Source organism: Gigantopelta aegis, chromosome 4 (assembly GCF_016097555.1).
Source record: "Gigantopelta aegis isolate Gae_Host chromosome 4, Gae_host_genome, whole genome shotgun sequence".
Taxonomy (NCBI): Eukaryota; Metazoa; Mollusca; class Gastropoda; order Neomphalida; family Peltospiridae; genus Gigantopelta; species Gigantopelta aegis.
In genome coordinates this window covers 85,126,823-85,148,980 of record NC_054702.1, presented here as the reverse complement: position 1 = coordinate 85,148,980, position 22,158 = coordinate 85,126,823, and the positions used below count along the sequence as shown (strand labels likewise).

At 37.1% G+C, this 22,158-nt stretch overlaps 1 protein-coding gene across 2 annotated transcripts in view; it reads left to right on the top strand.

Moving 5' to 3' along the window:
• The window catches only part of LOC121371275 (C-1-tetrahydrofolate synthase, cytoplasmic-like), a 42,761-nt gene that overhangs the window by 11,747 nt on the left and 8,856 nt on the right, over window positions 1-22,158 (top strand). For both annotated transcript variants that reach the window (XM_041497045.1, XM_041497044.1), the window contains 11 exons: window positions 7,306-7,417; window positions 8,208-8,377; window positions 11,071-11,129; window positions 11,723-11,896; window positions 12,630-12,766; window positions 13,693-13,922; window positions 14,857-14,959; window positions 15,293-15,369; window positions 16,224-16,364; window positions 19,951-20,019; window positions 21,806-21,917. In XM_041497045.1, coding sequence (XP_041352979.1) covers window positions 7,306-7,417; window positions 8,208-8,377; window positions 11,071-11,129; window positions 11,723-11,896; window positions 12,630-12,766; window positions 13,693-13,922; window positions 14,857-14,959; window positions 15,293-15,369; window positions 16,224-16,364; window positions 19,951-20,019; window positions 21,806-21,917 — 1,384 coding nt within the window. The remainder of the gene's footprint in view (window positions 1-7,305; window positions 7,418-8,207; window positions 8,378-11,070; window positions 11,130-11,722; window positions 11,897-12,629; window positions 12,767-13,692; window positions 13,923-14,856; window positions 14,960-15,292; window positions 15,370-16,223; window positions 16,365-19,950; window positions 20,020-21,805; window positions 21,918-22,158) is intronic.

Below are 22,158 nucleotides of genomic sequence, written 5' to 3'. Positions count from 1 at the left end.
TCGTTGTGTTACTATAAATGTCTTAGTGTTTTCATGAGATATTTGTCAAGGCATGGTAGACTAAACACTTTGGGGCATTAATACTATTTTCTGTGCACTTTTTTCACATTTACAACAAAAAATAAAAATAAATTTAATTAATATTCTTGCTTTTGTAAATGGACTGCAAAGTATATGTAATTTGATATTTTATTAGTTAATAATGCATATATCGTCACGTGAGAGCTAAAAGGTCGTAAGTGGCAGATATGACCTAAAACGTCTTTTTTGCATATGCAGAATCACCATCCCTGATCACATATTGTCACAAAAAATTGTAGCTTTGTCCCTAATTGCATCGGTTATACAGAAGGATTTAAATGGTCGTAAGTGAATCACAGATACCAATTTGCATGAAAATAGACGTAACTAACACATACGACTTTCCTCCGATTTGCTTGCTGTCCATTATGTGAACACGACTGGTCGTGTATGGTAGATACACCCTTTTTAAATACAGTTCGTTATATAATTATGTCTGACATAGGTTGTATGTGCCAAATACGACACCTATGTATTCTTTGTTATCGGTCTGTGATAGAAATTACAAATGCGAAGTACAATAGAGCATAATTATATCAATATTTTTATGTGCTTGAATCCTAAAAATAATATGACTTTTGTCATTGTGAGAGCCCGGTCTATTTAAGAAAAATATTTGGTACTGCATGCAAACGAACCATTTGGCAACAGACAAGAATGGTGTCTGTATATATAAATAGGAATTGCAGTAACATTAATGTTTGTATGGTTTGCTATTTTATGTGCACCATAATTATAATAATAAACATGTTTTGGTGAATTTTCTTGAAAAACAAATACCATATTGTTCCTATTTGTAGCGCCCCCTCTAATATAAGCGCCCCCTATGATCACGAGAAGTGTATCATGAAACGGTACCCGTAAAATAGTCAAACTGCCGACTTGCAATGACAATAATCGGTAAACAAATAAAATCCAAACAGGTGAAGCACTACGACACTAGTATGGGCGAACAGTATGTCACACATGTCGTTTATCAAATGTATGTCGCTGTTATCTCCACGCAGAATGAACGCACGACACTCCGTTAACGCTGTTCAAAACCGGAAGTACAAACGTACCGGTAGGTATTTACACCGACTAAAATATATTCAGACTGGGTGACAAAATGAAGTGGGCGAGTATGAGGGGTCTCAATCACACACCCCTCCCCCACCCCACTTTCAAATACACTCCGCAGGCCCTATATGCCTACGTGCACAGTACCATGTATTTCGATAAATCAGCTGACGATGTATGGTACGCTACGTCATTTCAACAAGAAAACGTCACTGGTGGAGTGACTCGGCCGCAAAGCTTTTGATGTCTAAGCGAGCCAGACGCATTGACAGTTTGATACGAGAATTTTTCACACGTATTACGAAACGTGTTCTAGTATTCTAATTAGCGCGCCCCCTTTGTGTTTTGCATCGCGCCCGGGTGCTACAAATAGGAACAATATGGTATCTACATGGTACTGTGCACGTAGGCATATAGGGCCTGCGGAGTGTATTTGAAAGTGGGGTGGGGGAGGGGTGTGTGATTGAGACCCCTCATACTCGCCCACTTCATTTTGTCACCCAGTCTGAATATATACTCTTCAAAAAAAGAAACGCAAAAGGGTACAAATGGGTTATAACTCCGATTTTATGTTTCCTACCGGTTCATGCTTTGTGAATATAAGGTCATTGCATGTCCCAAACACATTCCCACGGTTACATTCGATAAAACGCAGCTACTGTACAATAAAGTTCCAAAATGTGAATATTCGCAAAAACGCAGCCACGTGCAAACCATGTCACCACTGCACGTGCGTTGTCTGCACGTGCAACATGAACACCGACAGTATAAAAGTGCAGGGTGTTCGTTTGCCTGGCCTCTGTATCTGGCCGACAGTTGACAATCCAGGACATGCCACGTCTCAGTGAACCGCAGAGAAACAATGCCATCGGCCGACTAGACGCAGGCGAATCCAGAATGGCCGTTGCCAGGGCATTCCATGTGTCCCCAAGCACCATCTCCAGACTGTGGGACCGTTACCAGCAACATGGATCAACACGTGACCTCCCTAGATCCGGTCGACCACGGGGTCACTACCCCCGGGCAGGACCGCTACATCCGGGTACGCCACCTTCGGGAACGATTGACTACTGCCACCTCCACAGCCACAGCAATACCAGGTTTGCGCAGGATATCCGACCAGACCGTACGGAACCGCCTATGTGAGGTAGGAATTCGTGCCAGACGTCCAGTTCGAGGTGTCATCTTAACACCACAACACCGTCGACTCCGACTGCAGTGGTGCCAGATTCATCGACAATGGCCTCAACTGCGATGGAGACAGGTGTGGTTCAGTGACGAGTCCCGATTTCTGCTCCGACGTCATGATGGAAGATGTCGCGTGTATAGGCGTCGTGGTGAACTTTATGCGGCAAACTGCGTGCAGGAAGTGGACAGATTCGGCGGGGGTAGTGTCATGGTGTGGGCAGCCATCTCACACACTGGCAGAACTGACCTGGTCCACGTGCAGGGCAACCTGAATGCACAGGGCTACATTGACCAGATCCTCCGGCCACACATCGTTCCAGTTATGGCCAACGCCAACGCAGTGTTCCAACATGACAACGCCAGGCCTCACACAGCACGTCTCACAACGGCTTTCCTAAAGAACAACAACATTAATGATAATTAAATCAATTCTCCAAATGTTACGACAATGTGGTTTTGCGTTTCTTCTTTTGAAGAGTATATTTGACTCCAGTTTTAAGTTTAGTTAAAGTTAAATTGTTGACATTTGACTGCAGTTTGCAGTTTAGTTAAAGTTATCATACCCGTTTTTTAAACGGTGTTACAGTGTCGGTATAAATACCTACCGGTATGTTTGTACTTCTGGTTTTGAACAGCGTTAACGGAGTGTCGTGCGTTCATTCTGCGTGGAGATAACAGCGACATACATTTGATAAACAACATGTGTTACATACTGTTCACCCATACTAGTGTCGTAGTTCTTCACCTGTTTGGATTTTATTTGTTGACTGATTATAATCATTGCAAGTCGGCAGTCAGGTAAGCCAGTTTTACTATTTTACGGGTACCGTTTCATGATACATTTCTCGTGATCATAGGGGGCGCTTATATTAGAGGGGACGCTACAAATAGGAACAATACAGTATTTTGAAATGTTTTTAATTGAAGCAAAGTTTCCAACATGTAATTTGTATCTGTAGATACAATTTTAATTCATAATAATGTTGTATGTGGCATATACGACCAAAGTGCAAGCATAATCACACTGATTTTGGATGTACATGTATTTAATTATATGTTACGGTGATCAAGTTCCGCCTTTCAGCTGCCTTTGAAGATGTACAAGGATTGCCATAATGTAGGCATTATGGATTAACAATATTGCACATACAAACATCAATGTAAGTTATCCAGGACAAAGTCCAGTAACAAAAGACAGTGTAATCAGATGTAAAGTTAAAAGGCGAATAAAGTGAATGTGGCCTCAACATAAATGATAGCAAGATCTATGAACTTAAATTAACTTTACAGTTAACAAATATTTGCAACAGAATATCCCTGTCCTGAGTGAGACCCCCAATCCTATCGGAGGCCGGATTCTTGATAGGCATGTTCGAAACCCTAATGGTATATGGACTATGGACACGTTAAACCAGTTACTAAGCTGAGCTAAGCAACGGAATGTTGAATGTGAACATGACACAACACACACACCAAAACATTAGCACAACATAGCACGCACAACAGAAGCTGAAAATGACATAGCACACACAACATAAGCTGAACATGACATAGCACACACGACAGGACATGAACATAACATAGCTCAAACAACAGGACATGAACATGATATATAGCATACACAACAGAACACTTGCGACAGTTTATTTGTTTATTTTGTTTAGAGCACATTAATTAATTAATCATCGGCTATTGGATGTCAAACATTTGGTAATTATGACTCATAGTAATCAGAGGAAACTCGCCACATTTTTCCTAATGTAGCAAGGTATCTTTTATATGCACTTCCCCACAGACAGGACAGCACATATCACGGTCTTTATCCAGTTACTTGCGACAGAACCTGAACATGACATAGCACTCACAACAGAACCTGAGCATAATAGAGAACTCACAACAAAACCTGAACATGACGTGGCACACACAACAGAACCTGAACATGACATAGTATGCACAACAGAACCTGAAGAAGAACATGACAGAACACACATGCAACATACCATGATCATGACATATCACACACAACATCACTTAACACTCAGCAAAAGACAGAGAGAACACTGCACATAACATAGTCTGGAGGTATCACTGAACACACATCATACATAACCTGGAGAGATCTCTGAACACAGTAGAACCTGAAAAGATCACTGAACACAATAGAACCTGGAGAGATCACTGAAAACACAACAGAACCTGGAAAGATCACTGGACTCACAACAGAGCCTGGAGAGGTCACTGAACACACATCATAACCTGGAGAGATCACTGGACACACAACAGAACCTGGAGAGATCACTGAACACACAATAGAACTTGGAGAGATCACTAGACACAACGGAACCTGGAGAGGTCACTGAACAACAGAATCTGGAGAGATCATCAAATACACAATAAAACCAGGAGTGTGCACTGAACACACAGCAGAAAACGAAGAGTACACCCAACACACAACAGAACCTGGAAAGAACACTGGACACACAACAGAACCTGGAAAGAACACTGGACACACAACAGAACCTGGAGAGATCACTGAACACACAATAGAACCTGGAGAGACCACTGGACACAAAGCAGTATCTGGAGATATCACTGAACACACATTATAACTTAGAGAGATCACTGGACACACAACAGAACCTGGAGAGATCACCAAATACACAACAAAACCAGGAGTGTGCACTGAACACACAACAGAACCCGGAAAGTACACCCAACGCACAGCAGAAGCTGTAGGGTTTACTGTTCACTCAATATAACCTGGAGAGAATCCTGCATACTCAACAGGTGGACATGGTATAGTGTTCACTACTTCTGGATTTGATATTCAGTACACATCCTCATTGGAAATGTAAACCCTATATTCCTTGAATGAACTTCATTCCGGTGTATCCCAAACCAATAAGCTGCTAAACATAGTTTCTTCATTAAAGAATACCAGTTTCAGTTTGCTTAACTATTCTGGTTTGTCTGTTGCACTAGCTGATAAACCAGGTATTCTTGAAACCAGTGAAGTACACCCTGAGGCAGCAGAACCAGGAACTATCTGCAAAAGGATTCCCATGGCGCAAAGAACACTGCACACATGACATCAGCTTTTCTGATGACTCATCAGGAACAAATACTTGCCTAGAAAAAGAGGTTTTTGTATGGACAAGTCGTTTGATTCAGATGCACCGTCATCAAACAATGAACATGGAGCACTACCACCACAGTGTTTCTACCAGATAGAAATTTTTGGGTATGACTCTATGGAACTGAATGCAACCACAATCAACAGAGATATAGGGGGTCCTTGCTCAGAAAGAAAGTGGGTTAAGTTTAGGGTTAGGATTAAGAAAATCATACAGTAATAATAAAGAGTAATTAATTTTGTCAAAAAGTTAACTTAAAACAAAAATTCTGCAAAAATATTTGGGTATGGTACCATACCCATTTTACCCTCTGGCAGAAACCCTGCACCAGATAAGGTCACACAAAATAAGGGGTGGGTCAAAGAAAACAAAGATTTCATGAGTCAGAATAGTTTTTTTCACATTATTATTTTGTTCAGTTGGTGATTTTATTTATCATATTATTATTAACAAAAGTAAAATTACTTTTTTCATGTAATATTTTGTTTAAGCGGTGATTTTATTAATACGTACTTCTACTTCTATTCCTTTTTGAATGTTTGCTTCTGAATATTTTAGCAAATAACTAAAACACCTAATATGCTATAAATACCGTAAATATGTTCAGCTTTCATTGTCATTAAAACAAATTCGACATCTGAATTACTGATCAAGAAAAACAGTTTTCCTTCATTATCTTGGCTGTTTAAAAGTGAATTTTGGTGCACTTACGTCCTTCTGTCTCTCACGTGGCGATATATATATACATGTGTATTACAAATCAGTTCCCGAGTATTTTATAAAAGGCATTTTGCAATTAATTATTGAAATGGGCTTGTTTAATTTCAGGGTGTTGATTAAGGCAAGACGATGCTAAAATAGGCTAGGGAAAACACTATATATGTACATCCCATTAATACATACTGTCTGGCATTATAGGGCACAGTTGTTCATGCAAACTGTCATTCTGGAGTGGGGGTTTTTACTGTCCTCGGTGACGTCGTGGTTAGGCCATCGGTCTACAGGCTGGTAGGTAATCAGTTAGGATCCCAGTCGAGGCATGGGATTTTTAATCCAGATATCAACTCCAAACCCTGAGTGAGTGCTCCACAAGGCTCAATGGGTAGGTGTAAACCACTTGCACCGACCAGTGATCCATAACTGGTTCAACAAAGGCCATAGTTTGTGCTATCCTGCCTATGGGAAAAAAAAGAGTAAAGTTTGTTTTATTTAACGACGCCACTAGAGCACATTGATTTTTTATCTTATCATCGGCTATTGGACGTCAAACATATGGTCATTCTGACACTGTTTTTAGAGGAAACCCGCTGTCGCCACATAGGCTACTCTTTTTACGACAGGCAGCAAGGGATCTTTTATTTGCGCTTCCCACAGGCAGGATAGCACAAACCATGGCCTTTGTTGAACCAGTTATGGATCACTGGTCGGTACAAGTGGTTTACACCTACCCATTGAGCCTTGCGGAGCACTCACTCAGGGTTTGGAGTTGGTATCTGGATTAAAAATCCCATGCCTCGACTGGGATCCGAACCCAGTACCTACCAGCCTGTAGACCGATGGCCTGCCACGAGTCTATGGGAAGTGCAAATAAAAGATCCTTTTCTGCTAATCAGAAAGTGTAGCCCATGTAGTAGCAACAGCGGATTTCCTCTCAAAATCTGTGTGGTCCTTAACCATATGTCTGACGCCATATAACCGTAAATAAAATGTGTTGAGTGCGTCGTTAAATAAAACATTTCTTTCTTTCTTTTTTTGCTGGAGTGTTTTTGTGTTATTTTCTTGTTGAATGGTCCTAGTATTATAGAGCTTGCCTAAAAATGATATGTAATTTCTGTTTTGTCAGGTTCAAAATGCTGACATTTTAGTGGTGGCCATTGGAAAACCTGAATTGGTCAAAGGAGATTGGATCAAACCAGGATGTGTTGTGATAGACTGTGGAATAAACTCCATACCAGGTACAGTACCAAAAAACATTTGTTTGGGCATCTTTTCATCATTTCATAACTTCAGTGCTACTAACACGGATTTTACATTGTCTTTCTTGGCATTTGGGTGCCGGATGTAGCTTAGTGGTGCTTGCATGAGATGCAGTAGGTTGTAGGATCAATTGTCCTCAATGGACAAATGTGTTTTCCTGTTCCAACCTGTGCTTTACAATTGGTAAGTCAAATACCAAGGTATGTACTATGGGGAAAGTGCATATAAAAGATCCCTGCTGCTTATTCAGTAGATACAGTCTGTGTGGTAGCTGGTTTTCTCTCTTTCTCGACACATGTTGAAATAACCATATGTTAGACACCAAATAGCAATAGAAAAAAATGTGCTGAGGTGTCATTAAACAAATATTCTTTTCTTTTGTTTCATTATGTTTTTGTTTTTTTAATTAAAACATTTTCAGTACATCCTCATTAAAAGACCAACTTTTTGTCTAAGCAAGTTTGACAGTTGTATATTTAACACCTTAAGGCTGGCAGGTACAGGGTTTACAGCCCAGTACCGGCTCCAACCCAGAGCGAGTTCTTAAGGGCTCGATGGGTAGGTGTAAGGCCACTACACCCTCTTCTCTCTCACTAACAACTAACCAACTAACAACTAACCCACTGTCCTGAACAGACAGCCCAGATAGCTGAGGTGTGTGCCCAGGACAGTGTGCTTGAACCTTAATTGGATATAAGCACGAAAATAAGTTGAAATGAATAAGACTGCTTAACCATTCTCTTTCCATTTCATTTCTTTTGCTGCTAGATGCAAGCAAGAAGTCAGGCACCCGACTGGTAGGTGATGTGGAGTACAGTTCAGCGAAGGAAGTAGCATCATGGATCACCCCTGTTCCTGGTGGTGTGGGCCCCATGACAGTCGCCATGCTCTTACAGAACACTGTGGAACAGGCCAAGAGAGCTGTAGAACAATCCGGGGTATAATATACTATAGTAGGACTCGCTATCAGTATATACTCCCATTATTATGGTCGATTGAAATACCGAAGAAAAAAAAAATGAAGTGAAATTTATTGTTTGTTGATTTAAGCAGCAGCATTTCAACAAGTTATCCTTTCACAACAGTTAATAACAAAATCTTAAAAGTCATGTGTTATAAGATGATTAACAAAAAATTATTTTAAAATATTTGGATAAACTTTGGAATCCCAAGTTCCTATCTTTTAAAAACTTACCTTTTTTCTTTCAATTTACTCTATGAGATTACATTTAACACACAAAAGCCGATATATTTTTCTTGCTGTGATGTTGTTAAATATTCATTCATTCATTCATTCATTCATTCATTCATTCATTCATTCTTTGAGATTACAATTATGCACATTAGTTGTTTACCAGAGGATTTTATTGGATCAACTGCTCAAAAAGTGACCTTTGTAAATAAAGGAACTGACAAATTTAAACTTGTTTTCAAGTAAATGAAAAATGAAAAATTAAATAATTTTATAATTAATTCTTAAGTGGGTATTTGTTTGTTTTTAACTTTGTTGAAAGTTTTATTTGTCAATTGTTACTGACTCAAAATAAGAAAATAAAAATGTAAACTTCAGAAAATTGAATGTGTTATTTTATTTTTAAAAGTTCTTTCATTCAACTCTATCTAAATTAATGTTTAAGTTGATCATGTTCATGTGGTTTGTACGGATTTAAGTGTTGTGAAGTTTTTCTTTTTAATTTCCAGTAAAAACAGTTGAAGAAATTTGTTAACAGTTGTTATTACTTCTTATGTGTCCACCTTCTGGATTTGTGAGACAGTATATACATTATTGTAGTTGGCAAACAGAATATGATTTTATTGGTTAGTTTACTATGCTATTAGCCATAACTCTTTATTTTATTCAGTAGTTAGCAAGAAAAACATGATTTAATTAGTTTTACTGTGATATTAGTCATAACTGAATTATTAAAAGGAGACTGAAGTTTAAAGAATATCTGCTCAATAATTTCCTTGGAATGTTTACTCTGTATCTTAAAATAACATAAACATTATTGTTACAGTTGGGCCACTATACATGAAAGAAAACATTACTTGATGCTCTCCTACCATGTCTGTCCATCCATCTGTCCCACATTTAGTTTCTTTCACAATGCCTTGAGATATTGAGCAATTTAGTGAAAGGTTTTATCATGTTACTGTTACAAGTTCGACATTCATGGTGATTTACCCATTTTTGACAGAGTTATTTCTTAGGAGATACATAATTTTGTTTTCCGGATGTTTTTTATTTTTTTCAGAATGCTTTGAGCTATTGAGATGAAAATTTGTGTATAGCTTTATCATGTTATGGTGATTGACCCATTTTTGAAAGTTAAAAAAACTAGTTTTTTTTAATGACACCACTAGAGCACATTGATTTACTAATCAGCTACTGGATGTCAAACATTTGGTAATTTTGACATATAATCTTAGAGAAGAAACCTGCTATATTTTTCCTTTGGTAGCAAGTTATCTTTTATATGCACCATCCTACAGATAGGGGCGGGACGTAGCCCAGTGGTAAAGCGCTCGCTTGATGTGTGGTCGGTTTGGGATCGATCCCCATCAGTGGGTTCATTGGGCTATTTCTCATTCCAGCCAGTGCACCATGACTGGTATATCAAAGGCTGTGGTATGTGCTATCCTGTCTGCGGAATGGTGCATATAAAAGATCCCTTGTTGCATTAGAATAAAATGTAGTGGGTTTCCTCTGAAGATTACGTGTCAGAATTATCAAATGTTTGACATCCAATAGGCGATGATTAATTAATCAATGTGCTCCAGTGGTGTTGTTAAATAAAACAAACAAACCATTCTACAGACAGGATAGCACATACCATGGCCGTTAATATACCAGTCGTGGTACACTGGATGGAACAACATGGCCCAATGGATCCATCAATGGGGATTGATCCTAGACTGACCGTACATCTGGTGAGCACTTTGCCACTGGGCCACATCTTGTGCCCTCCCCCCATTTTTGACAGAGTTATGACCTTTGAACTTAGGAAATATGAAATTTGTTTTACAGATGTGTTTTCACACTGCCTTGAGATATTGAACTAAATTTTGATGTATAGCTTTATCATGTACTGTTACAGATCATTTGACTTTCATGGCGTTTTACCCATTTTGTACAGACATAAGAAAACTTGTTGGGCCCGGTAGGGGACATGCATTGGTTTAGCAGCACTCTCAGAAGGCTTGTTTATAATGAAATTAATTTAATTCTTCAATATCCTTTATTTTAATGGGTTATCCCAACTTAAGCTTGGACCAATGCCAGTATATGCATGTCTTGCCTTGATTTATTTCAATTTTTAATATTTTGTTAACTAATTAGAGAATATACTGATAGCGTTAATGATGAAGGTAGTATTATTTTAAAGATTGCATCATGTCAATTTTTGTAGCTCTACGTTCAATTTTATACCCAACTGCCAAATAGAGTAATGAGTTGCATTCCACGAATTGAAATATGGGTATCCAAAGGTTAGAGACAAGATTGTTTATTTTTATTATATCTCGTAGAAAAGTCTTCCATCATTACATGGTTTGTGTGTGGTCACTACCAATAAATCTTTTCTTTCAAAAATGGATCTGTGGTTTTTGATTGTTTTAACATACCTTGCAGGCATCTGGCACATGGCATCTGACATATCTTCCACTCCATTTGAAAGTTCCTGTTCCAAGGTAGGAATCCTATCTGTTTGTAAATTACATGGAAGTTGGATATCACAGAAGTCAGAATATCCAGAATTTTAATTTTTAAAAACTCAAAATCTGTGAATAAAAGGATTGTCTGTACATGGGATGCATTTAATATGAAAATTCTGATTTTATTTACTAGCGTAGTAGTTATCTCCTCTTGCAACTACCACAGTCGAAGCAGCAGTACTAACTGTCTTGTCATGTTGGATGAAGACTTCAGAAGTTAAAGTTTGTTTTCTTTAATGATAGCACTATAGAGATCATCGGCTATTGGATGTCAAACATTTGGTTATTCTAACATTTAGTCTTGGAGAGGAAACCCACTTTAGTTTCCCATTAGTAATGAGGGATCTTTTGTATGCACCATCCCACAGACAGGAAAGCACATACCATGGCCTTTGATATGTCAGTCATGGTGCACTTGCTGGAATGAGAAATAGCACAATGGGCCCACTAACAGGGATCGATCCTAAATTGACCTTGAATCAGGATAACACTTTACTGCTGAACTATGTTCTGCTTCAAGGGGACATAAGATTTATACGACACAATGACTTTGTTTCATTTGGTTTTAGTGATATTGATATTGCTCAATCACAGACACCAAAAGACATTGATCTGCTTGCAAAGGAAATCAACTTGCTGCCAGAGGAAGTGGATCTTTATGGGAAGAAAAAAGCCAAAGTTTCTCTTAAAGTTATAGACCGGCTCAAACAGCAGGCAAACGGACGCTATGTAGTGGTTACAGGGTAAGAAAAAGAAAAAAGAACATTGATTATAATAATAGGAAAGTTCATTTCTAATTCAACATTAAATATAACCCCACCCAAAAATGATATTGAAAATAATCCCCATTATTAGCTTTAAAGCAGTAGTTTTGAGTTTATTTTAATATTTTAGCATTTATTAAAGTCACAGACCCTAGTTTCAACCCGAAAAAATGGACACTAAGTTTAGTTAATTTACAAACATGTAACACTGTTGGATAACGTTATAATAGAGTGAAACAAGAGTTTGTGACATTAAAACGGTGAAATACCCTTTAAAATAGACTAAAACTTGACTCCATAACCTTTACTTCTAAGACGCACGTGCATTTTTAAAAATATAAAAAAATGCATTTTGTGGTATTAGAAACACCAGGATGACCAGAAACACTTTGGTTGTACCGGAATGGATAATATAAACAATAACATGTAAGTAATGTTTGATTTCAGTGATCATAAACGGCTCTAATAGTGAAAAATATGCTGTAGTGTTTAAAAACTAGATTCTGTCCCTTTAACATTTTAATCTGAACAAAATCATCATGTCTTTGGTCATCAATGGATATTTGACTGGAAAATAGTTAAATAGTGTGCAGGTCCTAACTGGAATAATGATTTGCTTGTTTTAAATGTTTTTGACAAAAATGTCTAAATGTTTATTCTTATGGTAAGCCTTCTGTTAAAAGTATATTATTGAAAAGTGTGTTATTTGCAGGATTACCCCAACTCCTCTAGGTGAAGGCAAGAGTACCACAACTATTGGTCTTGCTCAAGCACTAGGTTCCTGTCTTCACAAGAATGTGTTTGCTTGTGTCAGGCAGCCATCACAGGGACCTACATTTGGAATAAAAGGTAAACTTAAATTATTAATCTGTGAATAAATGAATGAATATTTAACGACACCCCAGCACGAAAAATACATCGGCTATTGGGTTTCAAACTATAGTAATGCAAACAATTTCGGTGATGATCAACATCAATATAAAAATTCAAGATTTAAATAAAAGCAGTGTAAAGAACTGTAGACAAATACAAATATCACAGATAGATACTGACTTTTACTCAAAATTTCAATTTGTGCTGTATTGGCCATTCTCAAAGAGAATGTTACACCCCTGCATCACAGTGAGGTTACAGCATGCGCAGGGGTATTAATCTATGAGGACTCCATACAGTTTTCATCACCTAATACTGATAATTGTTTAATTTGCAAGGACATAATGCTGATTTCTACAGTTGATGTATGTTTAATGATGGTGGTGTAACTGTGATACAGTATTTGATTGTGCAGTGACCATACGATGGTATAGTTGGTTTAGCTTGGTGTTAATGCACCTCAGGGTCGGTGCTTAGAAAACATTCCCTCTCTCATCTGTGTGGACCTTAACGATATGTCCAACACCCTATAACTTATAAATAAAAATGTGCATCATTAAATAAAACCTTTCCTTCCTTCCCTTCCCTTCCCTTCCCTTCCCTTCCCTTCCCTTCCCTTCCCTTCCCATCCCATCCCATCCCTTCCCATCCCATCCCATCCCATCCCATCCCATCCCATCCCATCCCATCCCTCCCCCTCGCCCTCGCCCTCGCCCTCGCCCTCGCCCCGCCCCGCCTCACCTCGCCTTCTCATGCCTCCCCTCCCCTCCCCTCCCCTTCCCTCGCCTCGCCTCGCCTTGCCTTGCCTTCTCGTGCCTTCTCATGCCTTGTTTGAGTCTAGAATTAGGAATCTTTATAAACAATTGCCCAAATATTTAACATGGCTGAATGTATTGTTACAGGTGGAGCTGCTGGTGGTGGCTATTCCCAAGTGATTCCCATGGAAGAGTTCAACCTGCACCTGACTGGCGACATTCACGCAATCACTGCGGCTAACAACCTGCTTGCCGCGGCCATTGAGGCACGCATGTTCCATGAGGGAACCCAGACAGACGAGGCTCTCTTTAAGAGACTGGTGCCGGAAAAGAATGGCAAACGAGAGTTTTGCAAGATACAGTTCCGAAGACTGAAGGTTTGTGTTGTGATATGGAAATGAGCAACACAGTTCAGTCAAGAATAACTCTTTTTGTGGAACTGTTTATGTCTGTGTATTCTATATAGAATACTAAACTAGCTTTCCTGTCATACCATTTTTATGAAATGAGTGAACAGTTTTGGTATCTGATTAGCGAAAGCGAGTCAGATACCAACACTATTCACGAGTTTCATAAAAATGGTATGACAGGTAAGCTAGTTTAGTATTTTATTTATTACAAACCAACTGCAAACAAGCCGCATTGCAGAAGTAAGATATGTTAATAGCCTCTGAACAAAACATTTTCAACAGCAATTTGCACTGAAATGTTTTTTAGTGTTTGGGAAAAGGATGTGTCATGCACCCAGTTTATCTTATTGCAGGGAAATACAAAGTGACGTCATTCCAATATCGACGTCATTCAAATTATAAAATTACCCCGCCAGTCTGTGTGTGCCAATATTACACTAGTTACATATTGAGTAATTGTTATGACATGAGTAATATCTTACACTGGTGTGTAATAAAATGAAATTTGTCTATATCTGCTCCATATGTCATATAACATTGTAATGAAATGAATGTTTATTAATACTGCAGTATACTGGTTAATCATTAGCAATTATTTTATTAAAAAGGATGGAATGTACCTAGTTGAAAGTCGGGGTTGGGAATGGTCCCTGTCAGTGCGATGGCCAAAGGGATGAACCTACCGAGACAGGGAAAGTGATTATGGTGGACATGGCCCCCTCTGTTCTGTGGCTAAATTTAGGCTTTGCAGCAAGGAATTTTATATTGTAAGCACATTCAGTACACTGCACTTTTTTAAACCTGTGATGTTGTTGCTTACTTCATACTCTTGAAGAATTCTGTAGTATTCAGACAAAATATTATTGATAATCATAGACCATCTTTTGTTGGTGTCTTGCAGAAACTAGGCATTACAAAAGAAAATCCCAATGATCTCACAGCAGAGGAGATAAAGAAGTTTGTACGCTTGGATATCGATGCAGCGACCATTACCTGGCAGAGAGGTATGGTGATATAGTTATCATATTAGGAAGTTTTCAGTTATGTTATTTATTGAGGAACTGATTTTTTTCTTCTGGCAATAATGTTTTAATATATTCTTGCTTCATGTTCTCCAAAATCTTAAAATAGCTCTTTAATAAAACAGCACTGGGATGTATTCACATTTCATGATTGCCTCAAATTTACAACTTTGATTTGAGTGTTAAAAAGGCATTTGATGTATCTGCCAGATATTATTGTATTGGGGAAAAGCAAAATGTTCTTTATTTAAACATAGTAATTTATAAATGGTACCAAGCAGTTAAAGTGATGCATTTTGTATAATTAATTTTCAGTCATGGATACAAATGATCGCTTCCTTCGGAAGATCACAATTGGTCAGGGACCACAAGAAAAGGGGAGGACAAGGGAAGTAAGCTGACATGAGAAACGTTACTAACTTACTGTATGGTGCACTGTGTAGCTGTTATTGTGCTGCAAATGGCACACTGTTTGTTTGTTAATTAAACATGAAGGGTCATTTCTTTTCAACTTAACCTGGCCTTAACAAATGGTGTATTCCCCCTATGTAAGTAGACTGGTCTGAACACCCCAACAGCTAATGGAATGGCTTAAAATCTTCCACTAAGTCCTCTGCTTCCTGTTCCGGTCACATGACTAATAAAAGCTTTCTACTTTCTTCGCTGATATGGTCTGAACATTTTAATTTTTTTTACTTGTGTTAAATCTAAGCCATTGTAGTTTTTCAGTTGGTTTAATCAAGTGTTTTTAATGTGGTTTGGGGGAGGGATTTAGCTCAGTCAGTTGAGTGCTTGTGTCGCAGGATCGAACCACGTCAGTGGATCCATTCAGCTGATTGTTTTTTTCTTGTTCCAACCAGTGAACCGCAACTGGACAAAGGCCATGGTATGTGCTTTCCTGTCTATGAGAAAGTGCATATAAAAGATCCCTTGCTGCATTAGAAAAAATGTAGCAGGTTTCCTCTGATGACTACGAGTCATAATTACCATATGTTTGACATCCAATAGCTGATGATTAATTAATCAATGTGCTCTAGTGGTGTCGTTAAACAAAACAAACTTTTTTTTTAATGTGGTTTAGTTTTAAACATGAAGGGTCAAATTTCATATGTCTGGGTTTCATAACACTGAGTTATTTTGAAACCTTTGAGCTTTTAAATACATCTGTGTGCAGGTTCTGGCCTGCATCACCAAGCGTGTCTATATTAACAGTTATGTCCAGCACTAGTTTTGTGTTTTGTTCCAGACCCAGTTTGATATCGCTGTGGCTAGTGAAATAATGGCTGTGTTGGCATTGACTACGAGTCTGCATGACATGAGAGAAAGGCTGGGAGCCATGGTGGTCGCCTCCAGTAAAGCTGGGGATCCTGTTACTGCAGATGACCTGGTCAGTTCTCACTTACTTAGACATCTATTCATGATTTGTAATTGTTTCACAAGCATACAGTGTGTGTCTGTGTGAGTGTGTTTATCTGTGTGTGTCTGTGTACATGTATGTGTGTTTGTGTCTCTTTCTCTCTGAGTTATGGCCCTTGAACTTAGGAGATGTGAAATTTTGTTTTCCTGACTTTTTTCTCAAAAGGCTTTGAGATATTGAGTTGAAATTTTGTGTATAGCTAGCTTCATGATGTAATGGCACAGATCAAGTTTGACATTCATTGCAAATTACCCATTTTTGGCAGAGTTATGGCCCTTGAACTTAGGAGATGTGAAATCTTTTTTTCCGGACCTTTGTTTCAGAAGGTCTTGAGATATTGAACTGAAATTGTATGTATAGTTTTATAATGTACTGTTACAGATCAGGTTTGACATTCATTGCAAATTACCCATTTTTGACAGAGTTATACCCCTTGAACGTAGGAGATTTAAAAATGTGTTTTCTGGACTTTTGTTTTACAATGCCTGAAGATATTGAGATGAAATATTGTATATTTCTTTATCATTTACTGTTACTGATAGTGTTTATCTTTCATGGTGATTTACCCACTTTTCACAAAGGTATGTCCCTTAAATTTAGGAGATACGAAAAATTGTTGGGCTTGGTAGAGGACATGTATTGCTTTAGCAGTACTCTCATAATGTTAGTTTGTCTATGGGCAAGTATATAGACAATGTATTAGTAGGTGTAAATGTATACAACTGTATACATGAGTGGATGTGTATGTATATCCTTTGTGTGAAACTGTGTATACTATTTGCCTGTCAGTAGATTATACACAATTTGCCCATATACAAGTTCATAAATCAGTATGTGTACAGATGTTTAAATAACGATGTGGATTGTGTTTGTGTGTGGACATCTGTAGGAGTATATGTATTCCATTTGTCCATGTAGAGGTGTATACATAAGCATGTATATATTATTTGTCTATATTATAATACAGCATCATGTGAATATTTTGCATATTATTAATTTGTCTGCAGGTATATACATCAGTAGATGTACCTGTATAGTATTTGTCTATAGGTGGATGAATGTATGTATGTATGTAAGAATATATGTAAGCATGCCTCTGTGTGTGTGTATGGACTAATCTGTATTCATGTATGCTATAATTGAAACCTTATGACTTTACATGAAATACTAAGTATGTATGAATGTATGTATATATGTATGTGTGTTTGTAGATATCTGTATTTATATATGCTATGTGTATGTATGTTATAGTTGAAACATGACTTTACATGAAATATATATATATATATGTGTTTAACAGTGTGTGTGTGTGTGTGTGTCTGTGTGTGTGTGCGTGTGCATGTGTGTGCATGCTAATAACATTAATAATTTACTTATAGTTTATCTACACACCCATTGTACAAAGTAACGGTTTGTAATGCAATTTCTCTTTATTGATTTCTTTTTGTTTATATTATTTTATATCCTTTCATTCACATTTCTTTCTACTGACTCAGTATTTACTTTTATGTCAGACAGTGCCCAATGGTTTAAATTCATTTTCGGCTTGAAAATACCGATAGGCCTCTTTGAAACTGAATATATGTACATCTACATCTACATGCGCACACTTAATGATGATACTAATAAACAAATATTTAAGCATGTTCACAAATACATTAAACAGACACAACGATTTGACTAAGAAAATATCTTGTGGTGTGAAATCATTTATTTATGTGTTGTTAGTTTTTACTATTATATTGTTATTACTTACCAGTTGGGCTCGCATCGGTCATACATATTTGACCCATTCATTTATCTTGAAAAAGGATCCTTCACCTTGGTGTGAGCACTGTCAGTGTACTCTGATGGTGCGCCACATTTTGTTCGAGTGCAGTCATCTCAAAGAAACTAGAAAATATATTTTTGGTCAAAGAAATGTGATGGAATCCTTTCGATTCCATCCAGAACTTTTATTACAATTTCTACATGATACTGACTTTTATTCACAATTTTAATTTTACCTATCTGTGATATTTGTATTTTTTTGTACAGTTCTTTACATTGAGTTTTACTTTAACTGTTCATCTGTTTAACTGATCATCACTTAATATTTTGGATATATCATAGTTTGACACCCAATAGCTAATGTATTTTTCGTGCTGGAGTGTTAAACATTTATTTTATTCTGTGTTAATAATGAATACTATTAAACCATCAGTTACTTTTATTTCTCTTTTCCTTTTCTGTTCTTTCAGTTTTTAAAATTGTTTTTCACTAATTTTTACTTTAATTGATTTATTGATTTATTTATTGAAAATTGCAGTTGCCATTATTGTACAATTTAATGTTTGTAATTAGGAGAGGGCCTCATCCTTTTGTATATATATATATATTATATGCAATAAAATATGTTTTTAATCAATCAATTAGCTTAAATGACACTTACAATAAGCATTGAAGTAATAAGCTTATCATTAGAGCTGGGTTTGAGGTTCGATATCGATATCAGTATTTTGGGTGTGATTTACGTCAGTATCGGTACGGTATTCGGTATTGACATGATACCGATATCGAGCACTACTTTCGGTTTATTTGGCTTTAAATGCACGCCTGTGTTAAGGCTCACCCGCTAATTTCATCTAAATACAATTAAATTAAATACACAAGGCTCTCGTCTGATTTATACCAACCCATTTTGCGTTCGTCGGGTATATTATTAGTGCTTTCCGGGAAATATTTTTCAATACCGAAATTGCAGTATTTTGAAATTTGCTCCCTACGGTAAATTGGTATTGAAATAATACCAATACTGAACGGTATATACGGTATACCGCCCAGCTCTACTTATCATTAATAATCAAAATTAACTTTAAGAATTTGTATTTGTTTTGTGCAATAGATACAATTAAGCCTTTACAGTTTGAAAATATTACCAGAACTAAAAAAACATGTTAATGATATTTCTCTCATTAAGCATTCAATAACATTTGTATTATAAGACTCCATCATATGCGGTCATGTGGGATAGAAAAAGTACACACGATTTTGTCCTGGGAAGAGGCTTGCCTAATCCCAGGGTTGAAATTTTCACCACCAATGGTGTACTTTTTCTATCCCACATTACTGCATATGATGGGAGCCTTTTTCTCTCATTTATTTGATAAATAAACCATTATTTTACACAAACAGACAAAGATGGTTGAAAAAGTAATTTTTTTATTGGACCATTTTTTCATAAATAAACTACACAATTGTGTTTGTTTCATGTGTTAAATAAAATTTAACACTACAAATTAACAAGATAGCATTTATAATGAAGGTTTTAACAACAAAATATTAATTTAAAACGTGTCTAATGACCTCACGTCACCAATATTACATGTACCAATGATGTCATGTTAAATGCAAATGCATGACATTCCATGTGAAATAGAAATTTCTTGCATAGCTTTCTTTCGTGGGATAGCTCTGTTCCATATACCTGAGGATGAGAGAAATAAAATGTATTGTATATAGTTCAAGCAAGTCTGTTTGATTTTTGTGTGTATTGTTAACAGTGTTATTGTTGTAGGGTGTGAGTGGTGCATTAGCAGTCCTGATGAAAGATGCCATCCGACCAAACTTGATGCAGACTCTTGAGGTAATCATTTATGTTGCTCTACTTTTTTCTTTCTTTCTTTGGGCGTTTTGTTTTAACAAAGTCAGGAAGTGAAATAAGAAGTTATGTTTTTGGTAATAAAATGGCAATAACTTTTTATTTAGCTATATGCCACTCATATTGTCTCCCAAATTATCTGATGATTATCTGTATTAAGCAGCCACCTGTCTTTAAAGGCCACCTTTTGATACTGTAAACTGTGAAAAAAATGTGTGCATATATATTTCGTGTCATTCGCGTCCAACCTTATGTCGCGAAATTAATACGCACACACTATTTTCCAGTTTGAAGTGTGCTTAAAGTGATGTCTCAATTTTCGGGTACTAGTATCATCCATCAATTTCACAATTTCACTGTTGGCCGATTCCATTGCGAGTGCTTCGTCTGTTGGATCCGGTAGCATGTGGCCTTCAATTTTAGGATCATCATTCGTTTTCTGCAGATAGCGATACATGTTGCAACAACAAATTTCCAAGCGTTTTTGATAAACATTTTGTATTTATTTCATGTATATCAGTACTCTCATTTCAGAAATGAAACTCAAAATTATGCAAAAATAACATGTTTATTGAACAAGCTGACATACACTGTGACTAATTTGTTTTGTTTTGAAATATTTTATTGAGAATAAAATTAACAAAAAGATTCACTCAACAGGCACAGCCTATACATGAGCTCTCCTTGATGGCGACTAATTGTTAATTGTTTTTTGTAACTTCAATCAATGGCGACAAATCGTTTATTGTTTTATCTACCAAAGGGTGTTAACAGTTAACAACTGAAGCAGTGAGTTGTGATTCTAATACAGGTGAGGTGGGTAGGGCCTAATCCCCTCTATAGACTCTGTACCAGGCACAATTGCTTGATGTAGGATAACAGAATATTGATTTACAGACAGTAACTTTTTAACAATTACAGTGAGCTGTCTTCATACACTTTTTTTTTTTAGCTGTCAACGGTCGTTCGCGAAATTTACACATCGCGAACATGCGTTAAGGTATACATTCGCGAAAAAAACGTGTCGCAATATTAATACGATTTACAGTACTCTTTGGTGGCTGCTTGACTAATTTCTTACACACTATAAGCTGTACTGGTGGATATTCATCTTGGTGTGGGGCGGGATTTAGCTCAGTTGGTTGAGTGCTCGCTTGAGGTGCTTGCTTCACAGGATCAAACCACCTCTATGGATCCATTCCACTGATTGGGTTTTTCTCGTTCCAACCAGTGCACCACAACTGGTCAAAGGCCGTGGTATGTGCTTTCCTGTCTATGGGGAAAGTGCATATAAAAGATCCCTTGTTGCATTAGGAAAAATGTAGCGGGTTTCCTCTGATTACTTGTCAGAATTACCAAATGTTTGACATCCAATAGCCAATGATTAATTAATCAATGTGCTCTAGTGGTGTCATTAAACAAAACAAACTTCAACTTCATCTCGGTGCAGGGTAATTTAAATTAAAATTAATTTGTCTCCATCCGTCCATCCATCTGTCCCAAATATGGCTTTCTGGACTTATTTTTCTTCAATGCGTCAAAATATTAAGCTGAACTTGCTAAAATAATATTATAATTTTGAGTTACAGATAAAGTTTGACATTCTTGGCAATTTACCCAATTTTAACAGTTATGGCCCTTGAACTTAGAAGAAATGAAAATTTGTTGGGGTCTGATAAGACACATATCTTGCTTTAGCAGTATTTTCAGAATGCTTATTATTTGTACTAAATTTACTTACGTTACTTTTCTGTAAATTATGACTTTGCAGGGCACGCCAGTGTTTGTGCACGCTGGGCCATTTGCCAACATTGCTCATGGAAACTCGTCTATACTTGCGGACATGATAGCACTCAAACTAGTCGGGGAGAAGGGATTTGTGGGTAAGTGAATCAAATCTGTATAAATAAATTAAGTCAGTGAAGTAATCACTGAGATTCAATGAGTCATAGGATTGACACCCCCCCCCCCCCTTGCCTTTAATGTCAAAAGGCATTTTATATATATATATATATATATATATATATATATATATATATCTAGGAAATCCATTTCCGATGGTGTTAACATTTGCGATTAGCTCCAACATTAAGATTTCTCCCAGACCAATCAAACCTATAGTTG